This window comes from Anser anser, assembly GCF_964211835.1.
Source record: "Anser anser genome assembly, chromosome: 21".
Lineage (NCBI taxonomy): Eukaryota > Metazoa > Chordata > Aves > Anseriformes > Anatidae > Anser > Anser anser.
Window position 1 is genome coordinate 8,309,309 of NC_139742.1, and position 17,406 is coordinate 8,326,714.

Here is a 17,406-nt window from a genome sequence, read left to right on the forward strand (position 1 = left end):
CTGCATTCATCTCCACACCCCAGAGAATGGACCAAAAATTCAGCACCTGCGAACAGAGCCAACTGAAACGAACCTCTCACTACTGATGTCTACATGAAGTTTGCTCCCTGTCAGTACATCACAGGTAACTGTAACTGCTGGTGGTTCCTCCAGAGTAAGACAAGGCCCTTGCACCACAGACACGACAGAAGAAATTTCCTTGAGCTGAAAAGTCAATTTTGCATGTGCTCAAGCTTTTCCATGATCAGACTGTAGGATCCAGTGCAGGAAATGGAAGGCAATCATCACTGGGAGCAAGCTGTTACTGGGAGGAGAAAAGAGGCTGCCTCTCTTTCTGAAGTACCAAGGCAGATAGAGGAAACGTGGACAAGGAAACGAGAGATCTGATGGCAAGTTGACAGCAAAGTGCAAAGCCAAGTGTCCATGACATGAAACTCTCCCCAGAAAGGACCACAGATCTCAAAAGCCACTCAGACAGGAACCAGCACCCAAGGCAAAGAGTGCCAGATCCAAGGCAGCAATTTGTTGCTGGTCAACCCCTCGTCTTCCTGCCCAGGGCTGACTGAAAACAAACATCCACCTCCCACTACCCTGCAGCTAGGCCTGTGCCACCTCAACAGTCCCGTTGTTCCTCCCCGGGAGATCTGCATGCTAATGCTGCACAACCCTCCCTCCCTCCCGGCTTCAAGCATCCCCTCTGCCCTGCTGCTGTCCAGGGGAACCACATCGCGTCGACACTGGGAACCCCAGTGAGTGGGGAAGCCAGGCGATGCTGCTGACACCCCCCACAAATCGTTCTGCCCATCCAGATCTGCCCCTCTGCGTCCTAACAGCAAATCTGCCGACAGCACGACCCCAAATGCTGGCGCAGTCCCTGCACAGCACCCTCTTTGGAACTCGGGATCCCGCTGCGTAATCCTTCAGCGAAGCAAACACACATGGGGACTCGAGGTCCTGCTCACCCGCTGCCTGGACTGTCTGTCTGCATCTCCAGCAAAGACAACGTTGGTGTTTTAAGGCTACCCGGGGCATCTCCCAGACTCCCGGGCTCTGCTATCCATCTCCCGGTGCACTCCGGAGACTGACAGCACACCCGTTTCAGGGCTGTCTCTTAGTTTGACTTCATGTGCGCCTGTTAATCAGCTGAGACAGTCTCCAGTCGAGGGGCCTCTGTAAAGGTTTAATAAACTACAAGTGGTGCTGCCTCCCTGAAGTGGACACTCGGCGTTGCGACTAACAAGTTTCCATTGACGTGAAACATAAAAACTTTCTCCCACCCCGCCCGCTCCTCCTAGTCCCCATCACTTTTCTTTTGTTAAGCCTCCTGGCAGCACAAAGTGTCACCTTCCCAGCGTTTTTTAATATGAATGTGAAATTAGTGAGGTTTGCCCTTTCCCCTGGCGGACAGAATCCTCTGTTATTAAAAAGTAAAGCACTTTAATAATGAAAACTTTTTCTCTTTTTCCTGTGTTTTAACTGTTTAAAATTAATGAGAAGGGCATAACGGTTGTCAAAGCGATATTGAAAGCCGGGTAGCCAGGACCGAATAAGCACGAAAATCCCTCCAGAGTGTTAAATAAACAGTGCTTCAGCCCCCTCTGAATCCCTCTGTTGGTTATTGTATACATTCTGTAACAGCACTCAGAATAGATCTGAGCACCGGGGAGGCAGAAAGGTTTCAGAATTCCAATAAAGGCCTCAAATTAAAGACAGCCTGGTGCGAATTCCAGGAGAAAATTAAAGAGACCTCAAGCTTAAGTGACAGGTGACTTGCTTCTGTGTCACAACTGTCAGGGGATTTAGTGATAATATGGCAATATATTACAAAGGACTTTTCTTATTCCCCCCTTTAGGTTTCAAAATGAGGCATCTCTTCTTCCTGGTGCTGGGGGAAAAAAAAAAAGTAAGACAAAAATGAGGGATAAAAAACTAGGTGCATAATTTCCAAAGTGTGAGGTCAGTCCGAGAGAAATAAATGAAAAAAAGCAAATGGCAGGAAACAATGTACTCAGAAAACAGCTTCTCCCCTCCTCCCATCTCCACCTTGTCTTTTATCCCCTTCAGCCTCTTGAGACAGATCTCATTTTAAAATTGCCCCCTAATGGGCATGAAAAAAAAAATAAAAATCTGTGTTTGATTCCTGCCTTCCAGGGAGGTTCATCTTTTAAAAAAAATAAAAATAAAAATAAATCTAAATTTAAAACTGACTCAGAGCCAAACTGCGAAAACAAAACCAGCACACCATGCAAGTATCTGGGCAGATCAAATACAAGAGTGCTACTGGAAGTGTACTGGAAGCCATCCTGCGTGCTTTACTCACATAAACCAGCTTTAATCCTGCTTGCAGCCTGGTTCAGATGAACAGGACAATTAATTTGAGACCCTTCCACATTTTTCCAAGGCCCAAAAGATAAAAGCCTACCCCAGAGGCTTGCTTGATCTGCTCTCCACCCAGATGAACGCTGCATCTGTTAGGCAACAAGCATTACTGCCATTATGGAGAAATAGTGGGATAGAAGAGCTTTTTCTACCCCATGTTTGCTTAAAATAAGAGCCTATTCTGGCAGATCCCTAACCACTAGTATGATCTGCGATCAATAACAATACCAATAACCTAAAAGAAGAGACGGGCCTGGTTGCAACGTGACTTCACTGGTTCAGGACACCAGGGGACCTCCCACCAGCCACACTAGGAGAAACCATACTTGCCTCGTTCAGAAGAAAGAAACTTGGGATTACAAAGACTGCAGCTTTTAGGTTTGAGAGGCTGGGATAAGTACTGAAAGTCTCTGAGTTCATTAAGAGAGTATGTTAATGGGAGAAAGGATAGAAACACAATACAACTACACTGAGGTTGAGGAGCTCTTTCTTAAAGCAGGAAAAAAAAAAGCCAAAAGCACAGGCTGTAACATCTCCTGCTTCCATTATACTTCAAAACAAAATGAAGGATTTTGTTTTAATAACAACTTTTTACTAACCTCCACACACCTTCTCTAGAACTCGCCAAGTCCCCCTGCCCCCCTCCATAAAAGTTGAAAGATCAAATTTATTCTCTTTGTAGGCAGGTGAACATTCACACACCCAGACATAGCCACATATATATTTTATACACCTAAATATAAAATATACATTTTACAGGCACTTCAGCTTGCTCCCTGGCTGCACACAGAAGCCCAAAAAATGCATGTTCCAACGGGGTACTTATAATGGACTTCAGTTGAGGCAATGAGAACCGAAGAGCATTATAATGAGGTTCCTGTGTGCACCACCATAATATATACATGACTCAACACGCCGAGAGCTGATAAGCAAAGCTAACTCGCTCTCGAACGGCAACATCACAAATGGATCGGGTTCAGCTCCGCGTAACAACAAGTCCTCAATCACTCTGTCCTATGCAGCGTCCGTTGCATTCCCAGCTTATTCTACTGGCTTTACAGCAAACTTAGGGAGTTTAATAGAGATTAACCTCCCTTAAAACTCATCAACACGTCCCTGCAGCATCTGAGAAAGCATTACAGAGCACTTATAGAGCCTCTGATGGCAGTAAAATACAAATCTTAACAAATTGAATGAATTCTTGATTGCATTTAATATATTTTTCAAGTAATTCCTGAAGGTATCTATTTGATATTGACAGGCCTACGGTAATTTCATCCCCATTATATAGATTTTTTTTTTTTCCAGAAAGAGAAACTCTATTTCTCAGTCTCTATTCTTTAAGATTCTGAGTCACATAAAAATAGGTAATTTTGTATTTCTAAGTCCCTGCAGCAGATTCGGACTATCCTACAGACACAGTGGATGTACCTCAGCTCCAGTGAAGTCAACAGCAAAATTCCATTCACTTTGAAGGCAGAGGGAATACAGGAGTTCAATCCCACCTTTGACTGCAAGTGAAAGGAACCAGCTCCTTCTGTACTGGTGCTCATGTACAGCAGCTGGCATGGCAGGGCATGCTTAGGCAGCACTACCCAGCAAAAGAAATGAGAGTAACAGCTACTTTTCAAATTGGGGTTGTTTTTTGTTTGTTCATGTTTTCTTGTTGTTGTTTTGAGTAAAGCGAGGAAGGCAGAATACGAGTATTTAAATCAGAATGTTCTACATTTAAATGTGCAGAGTATCTTACAATTTGAAAGCATGGTAGAAATACCGATCTGATCGGTCCTGGTGACAAACAGCTTTGCTAGCTTTATATTCCTGATCCAAAGGCAAGGATACAAAGGCATTGAGATGTTTAGGTGAGAATTTTGGAAATGGATCAATGATTTCGTACCTCCTCAAGTACTGAGCTCTGACATTCAACAACATTCAGCATGCAGTTTGTCCTGCCACTTTCAAAAACCAAACTGTCATTTTCCAGAGAAAAAGAAGAAAAAAATGAAAATACCAAACTACGTTCTCTATTTTGCTCACTTCCTGTGAAATTACACTTGTCCTCGGGCCTGGAACAGGTAACATTCTGTCCCATGTCAGTAACAAACCCGAAGTGCAGTAACTTTATAGATTTAATTGTTGAAAAACTCTCCAAAGGAAACTCAGTTACCTACCTACAAGCACAACTCAGGAGAAAAGGAAAGTATTTATTCACAAAAAAAGCTATTTAAAATAACTTCTGCATTAAAACAGCCTAACTGCACTTTTACATACTTGCTAAAAAACCTAAGAGGCTGTATCCGAAACACATTCCAAACATTTAAAATATAAGCATTACAGGCTGACTTTAGTGAAAAATTAAGACCTTTATATACAGCTGTATCTCACATGAGCTACAGATGCAGCTTTCTGTGAAGCATAGGGCATGTAGGAAAAGTGAACATCTTTAAAAGCATCTTTACATAAACCACCACAGTTCTTAACAGTCATCTGAGAAGGTACTGGGCAGGTGGTAGGCTCATACATGTTAAAACAAAGAACAAGCAGACAGAACAACAACCAAACAAAAAAACAAAACACTTGCTGCATCATGCGTGATGCGCTCTTGACTTCCATTCAGAGCGAGGGTTCTTGGAAGATTTAATTTGCAAGAATGCAGAAACACCAAAGATGTCACCTGCAAATGGCTGAATTCTGTGAATTAGCAAACTGATGGCAGACCCAAAATTTGCCAAAGTCAATGAAAAGGTGACTGTCAACACAGAGAGCTTTGTTTCAGGCTCCAAGTAAATACAGATAATAATTTAAAAGCCTACAGAGCACAACACCAAATACATTTCGCTTGTTTCTTCAGAAAAGTGTTGTGATATTTGTCATCTCCAACAGTATTTTAATGCAGAAAACCCAAGGAGAATAGAAACACTGTGGGAAAAAAAATAAAGCTTTTACAGCTAGAAAGCTTAGTTGTCTACTAAAAAATATTTGCTGAAGAGTTAGAAGGAACTGGTTTTGGGGGGCAGCAGTTTAAAGATCGGACTACTGTGATCTAAGGCAGTTCCATGATTATTTGCATTGCCTGACATGATGGATATACCAACCATCATACCGTAAAGACGGAAGCTAAGGGAGGAATATTTACGATGCTTAACTGGTAAATGAAAATTGCAGCAATTCCAAATCAGCAGAATAACTCACCTTGCTTCTTGGTCTGGGCAACTTGAAGCGATCGTCTTTCATCAGGCTGGATAATACCTTCTCCATCTTTATCTCTGAGACACTGTGAAGCAACAACAACAAAAAAATGTCAATGATTTCTTCTACATTTTAAAACATAGCAGGTAACAAACTGCAGGCTGATAATGGATTGCAAGAAGACTGAGATTTACATGTTCAACTTAAGCATTTACCCCTGAAATACATGAGGTCTTACCTCAGCGACTCCCCTAGCAACTCTAAAAACGTAACTAATAGGAAATCTCCACTCCAGCTGAACTGGTGCTTTCACTGGAACAGAGACAACATTTTACCAACAATCTTGTCACCATTATTAGTCACCAATAAACAATCTGGTTCCAACAGGGCATCAAAATAGCTGAGGGTGGCATACAAATAACAACAGTCCACTGAAAGGCTCCTTGGTTCTCAACCAGCATAACTAACTACCGAAAAATTCCGGGCCTTTAATTATATTTCTGTTGTTTCCTTAATTTTTCTTTCCTTGCACTGAAAAGCACCAAGCCAATCAGGAAACATTTAGTTTTCTTTCACTGGCTTTCCAGTAAAAGAAACTCAGTATAGAGTTCAAGCACCTCATAACACTAACGCTTCACGTAGATTTCCTTTATAGCTAGAAACAATAAGATGTGTAACCTCCACTTTGAGCCCAAAGGACGTCAAACGTTTCATTGTCCATTAGACGCCATGGGCAGGGAGCAGATGATGCCTGGATTTTGTTGCTTGTGCAAGCGTGAGAAAGAGCCTGACGTGAGACATGCACATACAGGCTAGAAAGATGTGCTGCTCTCACTTTGCTGTGTTCTCAGCTCTGCCAGAACAAGTTTACTTTTCTGCTTCTCCTACATCTCATCTCCCCTGATTTAGCTCCTGGATCCTCTTAAAGACCAGAGACACTGCTCAACCCTCATTCAGAGGAACAGAGTGTTTTGACGTTTACACACAGTATTTTCCACCCACGTTAGTGGCCATGCTCACAAAGCTACAGCCCTAGAACTAAAGCCGTGTAAAGACGCAGCTCCTTCCTCTCACACTGACTCAGAGAGAAACAACAGGATCCCAAGGAACTTTTCCTATGAAGCCACCTCTCACAGCTTCCTTCCAGCTGGTCACATCACACCTCTCTCCCACAACATTTTACATCGTCCCAACCTTTTGCTACATTGCCTGGGTCAGGGCTCAGAAACACAGTTCCTGACGGACATGCTCTCCCACTCATTTATAGCTTCAAAAGCCACCTCTGACGCCAAATAAGTGGTTTGATTTCCTTCCCCATTCTGAGAACTCACCTTCCCTCTCCTCTCAAGTGCAAAGCCAAAGCCCTGCCCATTAGGGACCCAACACATTTTATTTATTTATTTATTTTTTAAACACAGGCGACTCAGTCAGCTGTCCTAGCCAGGTTTCACACTGGGCGTTTATTTTCATTCTGTCGGCTCACATTCTTCCTGTAGATTCAACCAGATGATTTATTCTCCAGTCCAGCTTGCAGAACACTGCTGGGTACTGTTATGGCCCAGATACCACAAACGCTTAAGGACCCGCTTCATTTTAAAGCATGCGAGTGGTCCCATTTAGAGATGCATTTACATGAGACTAGATATTCTTTGTCCTCTTTAACGCTGTCTTGTGGGGCACACACACGCCAGGTGACACAGCACAGGAACAGCTGTGCAGCTTCAGGCAATTAATATTACAGCTGCATCCAAACTGGGTCCCATTTCCAAGGGAATTACTCAGAAAATAAAAGCTAAAGTTTGGGAGCCCCAATCTTCAAGTTGCTGCACTTCAGCAATGGGCAAAGGTCATCTCTAGAAAAGAGATTCTTTTCCTTTTTATACCAGAATGAATTATAAATAATGCACGGAAACCGAGGCGTTCATTAGGGTTTACAACAGTTTAAGGAAGAGGTAAATCTTGGGGGCCTAACAGCTCTCATACGGTCAGACAGGTGTACGTGGCTTCTGAAAGGAGGCACTGATGACTTTCTGTGAAGCGCAGGAAGACTGTAACAAGGATCTCCCCTTCCTCTTCACTCAGAGATCACAAAACCCCTGACCAGAAGGAACAGGTAATTCTTTACCATACTCTTCATTACCGGATACTGTGATCCTGGCCTGTTCCCCACCCCTTCCCAGTTTAAGCAACGAATACCCTTTTTTCCCTGCAATCTGCATTTTCAACCTCAGCCAGTTCATCACCACGACACAAGGAAGGGAAGAGACGGTCCAGAGAAACAGTCACACAGCCTGGAAGGGAAAGGCCGGTGTGGCCAAGAGATGCCCTGCGTGGGAGAGAAGCCCCATCCTTGTGCAGCTGGGACTCAACAGAGCAGATTCCTCCGCTGAGGCCACCGAGAAAGGCCGGGGGAGCGATGGGGGAGAAGGGGAAACGGAGCATAAAAAGCCAACTGAGGGTCTCTCTGTTTGTTTTTGAGAAGTATAACAGTAAATTAAAACATAAACGGCAACCGCTTAAGCGAGCGAAGAAGCGTACCTCCCCTTCCCCCAAAAGGTTGCTCTGACGCGGCGCTGAATGAAAACGTCAACCCCCCTGACATTGATTTGTCTGAAATGTCACCCCCTCGCCGATCCTCCCCTCCCCTGGCGCGCCGCCAGCTCGCAGCCTAACAGATCTGTGAACCTGCTTCGCAGCGGGGAGCGCCAGGCGAGGGGAGCGGGCGAGGAGGGGGGAGAGCACGGCGCGGGGAAGGGAGGGAAATGACTCGTGCCTTCACGGTGATGCGTTTGCCTTTATAAATTAGTTAGGCCGCCGTTAGGAGATAAAGAAATTATCCGATAGCTGTCGAGGCAGGCGCCGCTAGATTGCAGTTGAAGGAACTAAGAGAGACATAAGCAAAAAGAGAAAAAAAAAAAAAGTAAATCTCGCTGACTTTCTACTGCTTCTCGCCTTCTGCCTTTGAAGGAAAATCTGTTAGTTATGTGTAGAGGCGAGACAGAACATTTTGGAGTCTAACCTTTTTAAAAAAAACGGGGGGTGGGGTGGGAAAATGCACACTAAACATCAGCGTGCGTGTACATACGCATTTACAGTCGGGTAGAGGAGCCACAACTTCAAGCCACACAAAGATTGAAAAGAAAGTTACAGAGAGGCACGCAGCTTTCTTGAGACCCATCGGGAATTACTGATCTCAGCAGAGCCAAAGTGAGATCGCTTTGGCAAAGGCTAATGCTGCTTTTCCACAGTGGAAGCCAAGGAGAGGCTTCAGGTACCGGTGAAAATTAATTGCGAGCGATTTCCAATTTCAAAGGCAGTCATCCCTAATTCCGAAGTGGATTTTCATCCAGGAACAAAGCCACGTCTGCTCTCATTACTTCCAACCCTCAACATTTCTGGACTTACTCCCAAGCATGCTGGGGTGGGTGGAGGGGTCTAAGAAAAAACTCTGGGTCTGATCCTCATCCACTGCAAATCAGTGCGGCACGGGAACTACTCATTTACACCAACCGAAGCCGGTGAGGACCTGTCTCACGCTTTGTTTTCTTAGAAATACATATTTTATGAAGTATTTACATTTCAATAAACCCAGCAGGAATTTCATTTAAAGAAAAAAAAAAATTAAAGAACAATTCACAACACACTCATCCCTAGTAAGAAACAACAGACTGCAAATTGAAGCCAAGAATTAAAACAAAATGCAAAGTCCGGTAACTTGCGCAGTCCGAATCAAAAGCCACACGGACTCAGGATAAAGAAACAAAAATTATCAGCGCTTAAGAGGATCGGAGAGCGTCCGACACATGCTGTCTTTCACCATCGCACTGAATTAAATTGTCAGGATTATCACCGTAATGCTCTGTTTATGAAGGGTAACGGCAATTTGTGCTGATGGCACTTGCTGCCTTTAGCTTCGAGCTGCCTTCCCGCATCTTCTCTGTAATTCATCAGCTCTCTCTTCTGTTCCGCTGCCCCTTCTCACACCATATAGGAAGAGCAGAGGACACATGACTGCAACCAGGCCGAATCGCCCACCCATGCCAATTAGACACTCATTTCCTTCCATCTGAAGACAGGGGTCAAAGGAGGAAAATTACACTCCTTTTTTGGGAAGTCCCTTCTCTCCGGGGCAGCGCGTTTTATGAAGAACATAAAACAAACAAACAAGAAAAGACAGTCCCCAGAGTTGTTTGGCTGTAGTGATTTGAGAAGTAGAGGAAAAAACATCCACATAAACCTCCCTCCACACACTGAGCACAGTCTTCTCCAGATGCCTGACGAACGGCGGCTGGCTCAACAACAGGTCTCCTTAGCAGATATAATTACCAGCGTGGGTGACTGACACTGCTCCTTAAACTTGTTAAAAAAAAATCGGATAAAAGCATTAACATTTATAATTGGGGGAAAAAAAAAGGAGGGAAATTTCCCTCTCCTTTCCCCAACCCTTGCCCAAATGCTGTAAAATAGAAAAATAAAACTTTCTGGTTGAAACTAAAAATTCACAATTATGTGGGATTTCACCTTTAAATGTCAGTGCTGTTTGTTACATGAAAAAAACCCCTGTCAGCTTAGCCCTCCATGTCTTGCTGGTGTCTGCTTAATAGATAGTTACCTGGGATGATGGATGGCTCTTTGTTAGACCACTAAATGGCTCACAGCCTAGAATAAGCCTGTATTTACTGCCAACATTTGTTTGTTTCAAGGATGCAAAACCAAATACAGCTCCAAGCAGCTCCGCCCGACATAAACACGAGAAATAAAAGAGAACTAATTTGTGCACGAGTTTACAGGGCTCCATCAACACAAGTACAACACTAAAAGGACTCCGCTCGGCTGCTGTTCTGAAATGCCGAGAGACAGCAAAGCAGGGAGCAAGGGGAGTCACGTATCTCCAGCTGACTGCCGAGGAGGCTTGGGACCTGAGAGTGCTCCCGAACAGCAATGCTGAGGGGTTTTTTCCCCCCACAAAGGGACCACTGCGCAAGCAGAGCCGACTGCACTTTGGGCTGGCCCTTCACCAGCCTGGCTCGCTCTCCTTGCTGCCTATTCCCCAGTCCTAGCTACAGCCGGCGTAAGAGAGGCTTTCTCAGGTAGCCGGGAAACGTACCCCAGTTCTGGTCTGCTGAGTCCGCTGCCCTCTTTGCCTTCCAGGACCACACTGAGCACTCACCACTTGCAAAAGCCTCTACTATTTCTGTCACAAGCCACTTACACAACATATCTGGGCCAATTACCTGCCAGATATGACCCACAGCTCCCCAGCTATTTCTCCGCCGGATCTCTCCTGAAGCGAAAGCACAATCTCTGACAATATGGTGCTATGCAGGCAGATGGCCAGTTAGCATTTGACAGGCTCATTTGACTTGTGATCTCCGCATAGCCACGGCTTGAACCCAGGGCCACGGAGATAACAACCGAGTGCAAAGGATCTCCGACTCCCGTCTCCTCTCTGCCCCTCGCCACGCACACTCGCTTGCACACAATCTGTCAGGCTGATGATTTTTCGCACACTTTCCCCCCTCTCCTTTTGCTAGTCTGGGGCTGGTCCTGGATCACAAGAATTAATAAATTCTTATTAAAACCTGCGCGAGCTACAGTCCCGCTGAAAGTGCCACGGAAGGTTAATTAGCAAGGATGAGCTGAAACTTTTGTTCGCGTTTCTGACTCACTTAATCTTGTGAGAAGCCAGCAAGCTGACATATTCTGCCTCCGAAGGCGCCAGGACAAGCAGGCTGTTCCCGTGACAGCCAATCCGAGCCGTCCTCCCGATCCGGTGGATGTATTCCGCAGGTGAAGCCGGAGCGTTATACTTCAAAAAGGGAACACGAGAAGGGAAAGGAGGAATTAACAGAACACAGCGTGTTAATTATAAACGAGACATTCAGCCTGCTCATCCGAAACCAAGGGGATCTCGGCAAAACCCACACGCTGTACCTGCCTCGGAGTCAGTCTGTTTAGAAAGAGCCCATCGGACTCATCCCTGTAACCATCACTCAACCCCCTCAGCCACAGCGGTTTTTTGACATGTGAATGTGACACGTTGGCCAACTTTCAGATAATAGGACAGTTTTCCCCATCTCAGTGTCTCTCTTTGCCTTTTACATTTTATTTCTGTACAGGCACGTCAGGAACCTGTTTGCTTCCCTCAAAAAAAAAAAAAAAAAGAAAAAAACCACGCACAAAAACCTCAAGCCAAACAACCCTCAGCAGTGCCCATACGTACGAAGCGAGAAGCTGCCTGCTCTGCATCTGGGAGAAAAGCCGTGAAATAAAACATGACAAATGTAAATGTGGAGTTGGGCTAAATTGCTTTGTTTGAATTAAACCAAATCATAGGTTACTGGATACATTACTGGATAGAGGAAACCTAAGAGAGATGGGGAAGCCAGTCCTTTAGGCAGCGTATGATACATGCAGCAGTTGTCTTTCCACCCATAACTGCGAGGCGCCATTGAAACGTTGCTTAAAGCTCCATCCCACCCCAAATAGCGGTGCCCCCGGTTTACTTCTCTGGGAATCAAAAATGCCCAGCCATTTGCAAGATCAGATAAAGGGTGACCTATTTCCCTCCCTTTAGCCTCCCCCCATTCTCCCCCCCACCCCTCTTTCCTGGAAAAATGAACGTGCACAGAGATACTGCTTAGAAATGAGCCCTCAGCAGTTTAACTGGAAAAAAACCAACAACCAAAGCCCACTCTAGTGTTTATACCTGTGCCCTCTGGCAAAGTTTCTACTGGCTAGAGGTGTGAGTAAGATGCTGTGAGCAATCTAATTGCTCCCTGCAGGTCCTTGCTCTTGGACACAGCTCTCAGGACAGCCGAGATTTCGCCTTCTGGACACACAGAAGTCTCCCAGGGCTTGAGGTAATTTGCACTGCGTTCTAACACTGGCAACTGTATCTTTGGTAAATTATATTAATATACAGAGCTGGGAATTAAAGACTTCACTTCCCCAGCCTTCTCTGACTAGCTAGCTGCTACAAAATCTTTTGTTTTTAAAAACACAAAATTAAAATAAAATTTGTTACCTGAAGGGATGAGGTAGAAATTAAAAGGCTGTTTTGTTGAGGCTCTGTGCACTGTTCTTTTTACCCAGGTGTCACTTGATAGAGGAGAATCTCTAGATCAGTTTTCCTGAATTCAACTAACCTTTCTTTTAATTATAAACCTTTTACAAAAATGAAATCTGCTTCATGCCCCCAGCTTCCTCTTTGAAATGACAGGCTGCTATTTTTAAGGTTCAATCCATCTCCCTTATTTTTTTTTTCTCCCCAAAGACAGTATTTCTGTCAGCAGCAATGCAGTGTTTGTGGGTTTTTTTGTTTGTTTGTTTGGTGGTGGTTTTTGTTTTAAAGAGAAAAATCTGAACTATGCAGTTCTACTGAAAGCTGAATGCTTACAGCTACCCAGTCCCAGTCCCAACCCAGCAAAACCTAACTCGAAACATTCAGGTCATTGCACAGACAGTACTGGGCTACTCAATGTTTAACATTAGGACTGCACTTAAACTCCTTGTGGAACTGCCTCCCCACCAATCTCAGAAAATCAGAAACACAGAACTGCGAGAGAGATGGCCAGTGCTTCACAGAATCTAGCTTCCTGTGGGGGGAAGCACGAGGTGTTTCCTCCCAGCCAGCAGAACATTATTACACCGCTGACAATACTCAAGTTATTGAGAAGGAAAACAGACTGTCAGCCTTGACTCCTGGTCCTGTACTCAGGAACACGCAGCTCTCTCACACCTGTAGGCACCAGCACAAAGACAAGCAAAACTGCAGAAAGAGGATGTGGACTGGAAGGGGATTTCATCTGAACAAGACTGCGCTTAATACATACGTACACATACATAAACACAGCAAACCTACCTGCACGATCCATGTAACCTGAGGCAGGTCCAGCCCACGCGCTGCGACATCCTTTAAAATTAATAAGGAAATTACTGTAAAAATGCTTTGCAGATATCAGCAAATTACAAACTCTTCTGGGGTGGGGATTATGCTGGGACAACTGGCTATGCAAGTAGGATTTTTATGTGCCTGGTTTGGGGAGAGATGGACAGAGGTCAAAAATAATGTTAAGGGTTTAAAATACAAGGCAGATTGTTAACAGGCTAATACAATAGAAAGTGTTCCACTGCTACGGGCCAAAGCTTGGAGGATATAAAAACATCAATTTCAGGAGAGTGGTGTTGAATTACAGCAGTCTGCTACGGTCCCTTTGCATTATATCAGTCACCTATCGTAATGGCAGTGATACCATTAAGTGATACCATAGTGATACTTTAGTTCTTCAGTTTGTGTCACTGCTGAAAACGGATCTGCTCGTAGCACCTACTACCCAAACAATGAGAGTGGCAGAATCAAACCCCTGTAAGGCAACATTACTTCTCAGCATGACTTTCTCTACGGCGAGCCTAAGAACAACCAGGCTGCTAATGAGGCAAATGGCCACGAAGCAATGATCAAGGACCCTAGGCCTTGAGTAGAATGTCCAAAGATACACCCATCTCCAACCACTACTAATTAGCTGTTTCCTAGGCGATGATCTGAAGTTGAGGAGCAGAAGACTTGCAGGTCACCTGGCCCTGTGATAAAAGGCCAACAAACAATTTAGTAGAACCTGCAGGAAGCTGAAGGACAGCTCGAGGGAAGGGGACTTCAGCTATCCCTTAGATTTTCACCAGTCTGGCTTTGATTTGGAGAAACAGAACTCAGCCCTGAAGAAAACAGTCTGAAGCTACTCTCAGGCGAGTTATTTGATGTGCCAGCTGGTGAGAAAATGCATCAACTTGCAGAAGGACTTGAGTGAGACCCTTTAGTTATCCACAGCCAGTGCAGCTCAAAAAATATATCCTTTCAAAGAGAAAAGAGAGTTTAAATAGTGTTCAAAATGGAGAGAGAGTGCAAACGTGGTTCGATCTGCCTTCTTGATTTTCTGTTCATTAGTAATGTCCTCACATACTCCTTGGATTTTACATTCACCACGCACAATAACAGAGCAGGTGTGCAGATTTAACTCTGTTAGGAAATGTTTTGGAACACGTGTATCTTTTAGCTAGTTGCAAAATAGAATATATTAAGAACGTAAGCAGGAGCTTAATGTACTAAAAATGTGTCAGCCACCCACTGAAGTGTTTTCATGCAACTCCCACACACGTTAAAAGACTAGGAAGCTGATGTTTTGGCAGCAAAGGCCTTCCCATAAGCACTAGCCAGGTTGCTTTGTGGCTCCAACTGCAGTAAAAGAGGAGACACTTTCCACAGCGCCCACTCTGAAATAATACACACTTTAGCTCCAGCACGCTCATTAAGAAACGACTTGTTCCCAGAGTCAGATGAGCAGATGTACAAAAAGCCATTTAAAGGCAGGTTGGAGAAAATAAATCTAGAGAAGTCGGGGAATGTGTACAGCAGTTACCAGGATAACAAGATTATAAACTCTACAGCACAATCAGACAGGAGTGCTGACACCTGATTCTGCTTTTGCTGGTTCTGTTACGTGCTTCCACGCTGACGAGCCTTTGGTCTTTTCCTACACCGTGCTCTCTCTCATTGCGAGCAGTCTAGGCAGGGCTGTGGCTGATCAGAGGGCTCTGACCTTGGGACAGGGTAAGTCTACCCAAAATATGCAGGCAGCCAAGCTGTCCCTGCGATCACGAGCAGGCACCTCCAGCACAGGGAAGTGAAGGGGCCATCCCTCACCCATCAGGACTATTTCCCTCCTCTTCTAAGATAACTTTTCTTAATACCCCTGGCTGTGAAACCACTGCCACAGACAGCGCTGTTCCCAAGTACATTTGCCAAAGGAAGCAGGGAAGTTGAAAGGTTAACCAAAAACATAAAAAGCCAGGGACAACATTTCAGGAGGAGGCTCTCCCATCGCCAGCCTTGTATTCACTTCTGCTTTCACAATGCCACCAACTCCATTCAGCTGTTACAGACATATATCAGCAGCTATTCTCTTGGGGTTTAGCTTGGCTTTCTTTCAGAAGTATCTTGGGATTTACTGGTAATTGGAGTGTTTTGCAAACTCTCAAAGATTCCTCAGTATCAGTCCACCTGCGTCTCCTGTAGCTCCTTTTCCTCAAAGACCCTGGTAGGCAGCAGCAAGGTAGAATTAGGATAAAAAGTTTGAGCTGATTTGCCTTCCTCTGCTGGCAGAGCCCAAGAGCTTCTTGCTTCTCAGATCTTTAGAAAAATACTTCTGGGTCACCATGCCGGGAAACAGAACACAGCTCAAGCAACAATTATCCAGTTTTGCTAGCACTACATTTATTCCCTAAGCAGAAGCACTAACCTGCTGCCAACACTCTTTCAGGAAGCCCAACGGATTTCCAATTTACTACCCTCCCTCCTTTTCCTTTGCCCCAGACAGCATTCCCCCTTCCACACGTGGCCTTACATAACCATTCCTCAATAAAAGGGAAATCAAGAATATGACACCTCAGCACGTCACCGCTGATTCCTGTCAATGGATGGTGGGAAGGAGAAGTGAGTGGCCCTCTCACAGGAGCAACAAGAAAGAAACTACTGCAGTGCGATTTTAAAGAAAACCCGGACGCCGACCAAACAATAATCTGAAGCCTTAACCACGTTCCTGAGGGCTTGCAGAAACACTGAAATCTCTGCTCCTAAAAACTGGTGTCGCCATCCTGTCCTCGTGGCCTGGGATGGGGGTGGTGAGGCACAGACGGGTGGGTGCGAGGGAACAGAGGGCAAAAGCACCACACAGAGAGTGAGGCACATTGCTGCAGAATATGTGAGCCAACACGGCCACAAAACTTTCGTAAGGGCCTCGCACACAATCTAATTAGGGCAAAGGAAATTGCTAAAGTTGCTTTTGAAAGACACTCAATGGTGAGGTCTTGAAGGCCCTGAGCTTGACAATTGGCTGCCTACATGAGGCCTAGAAGTACAGATGGAAGGCAGCTTGCTCAGGTGCCAGGCTGTCAGTTGGATTAAAATGACTCATTTATTTACCAAAGAACCTCACAAAGTGCTTTAGCTAACAGGCAGAGAGGGCCTAACGGCTCTCCAAGCTGGGGAAGAAGCTCTCGCGCCTTCCCGGCCTGCCAAAAGTCATTACTGCCGAGTGTGGAAAGCCATCAGCAGGGTAGAGACCCCCGTCGGCAGGGTGACAGATTGGGCTGCGTAATCAGAGGAGGAAGGAGAGAGCACAGAAGCTGTCAGAGGCGAAAGCTCTTGGCTGGGGCCGCCAGAAAACTGGCAAGATGAGTTAGCGTGACTGAGTAAACAGCAAACAATCTCCAAATGATCTTTCCTCTCTCCCTGGAAGAGATGAACTTGTTTAAAAGGCACATCCCAAAGGAAGCCGCAAAGAACTTCAGCGAAGGAGAGAGAAATAAATCTGGATGAGACCCTCTGAGATACACAGCCCTTCTTTATTTTCTTGTCTGCCAGCTTATTTTGCCTGCAAAAAATATTTTATACAATATACTAATATACATATGACATGGAGCAAATTAATAAAAGGAACAGCAGGTCCCATTGCTTACTAGAGCGGAAAGATGGGTGGAGAACATGGCATAAGGGACAAGGAAAGGACGGTAACATTATTTGTGTTGCTCTTTTGTGAGCCAGGTTTCAAAATTTTGTGGGCACTAAACACTGTTTTGCACGGAAGAGAACGGAACCATCTTACCGCAGAAGGTTTTTGCTGACATGAAAAAAAGCGTCAGAAAAAAGCAGTGCCCTCGGAGGCAGGAGGTGGTCACAGTGCCTGGCTGCCCTTTGGACATCTGCGTTGGGGAGGCACCTGTAATGTGGGACTAGTGCAAAGTGTATCTCTATATTAAGGTGTCCATATGGTCCCCATTACT

The 17,406-nt window shown here is 45.0% G+C and overlaps 1 protein-coding gene across 5 annotated transcripts in view; it reads right to left on the reverse strand.

Annotated features, from left to right (window-relative positions):
• The window catches only part of DDX31 (DEAD-box helicase 31), a 63,548-nt gene that overhangs the window by 16,062 nt on the left and 30,080 nt on the right, over positions 1–17,406 (reverse strand). For all 5 annotated transcript variants that reach the window (XM_083807401.1, XM_083807398.1, XM_083807400.1 and 2 more), the window contains 3 exons: positions 13,433–13,483; positions 11,238–11,377; positions 5,572–5,653 (listed from right to left, as the gene is read on the reverse strand). In XM_083807401.1, coding sequence (XP_083663527.1) covers positions 5,572–5,653; positions 11,238–11,377; positions 13,433–13,483 — 273 coding nt within the window. The remainder of the gene's footprint in view (positions 1–5,571; positions 5,654–11,237; positions 11,378–13,432; positions 13,484–17,406) is intronic.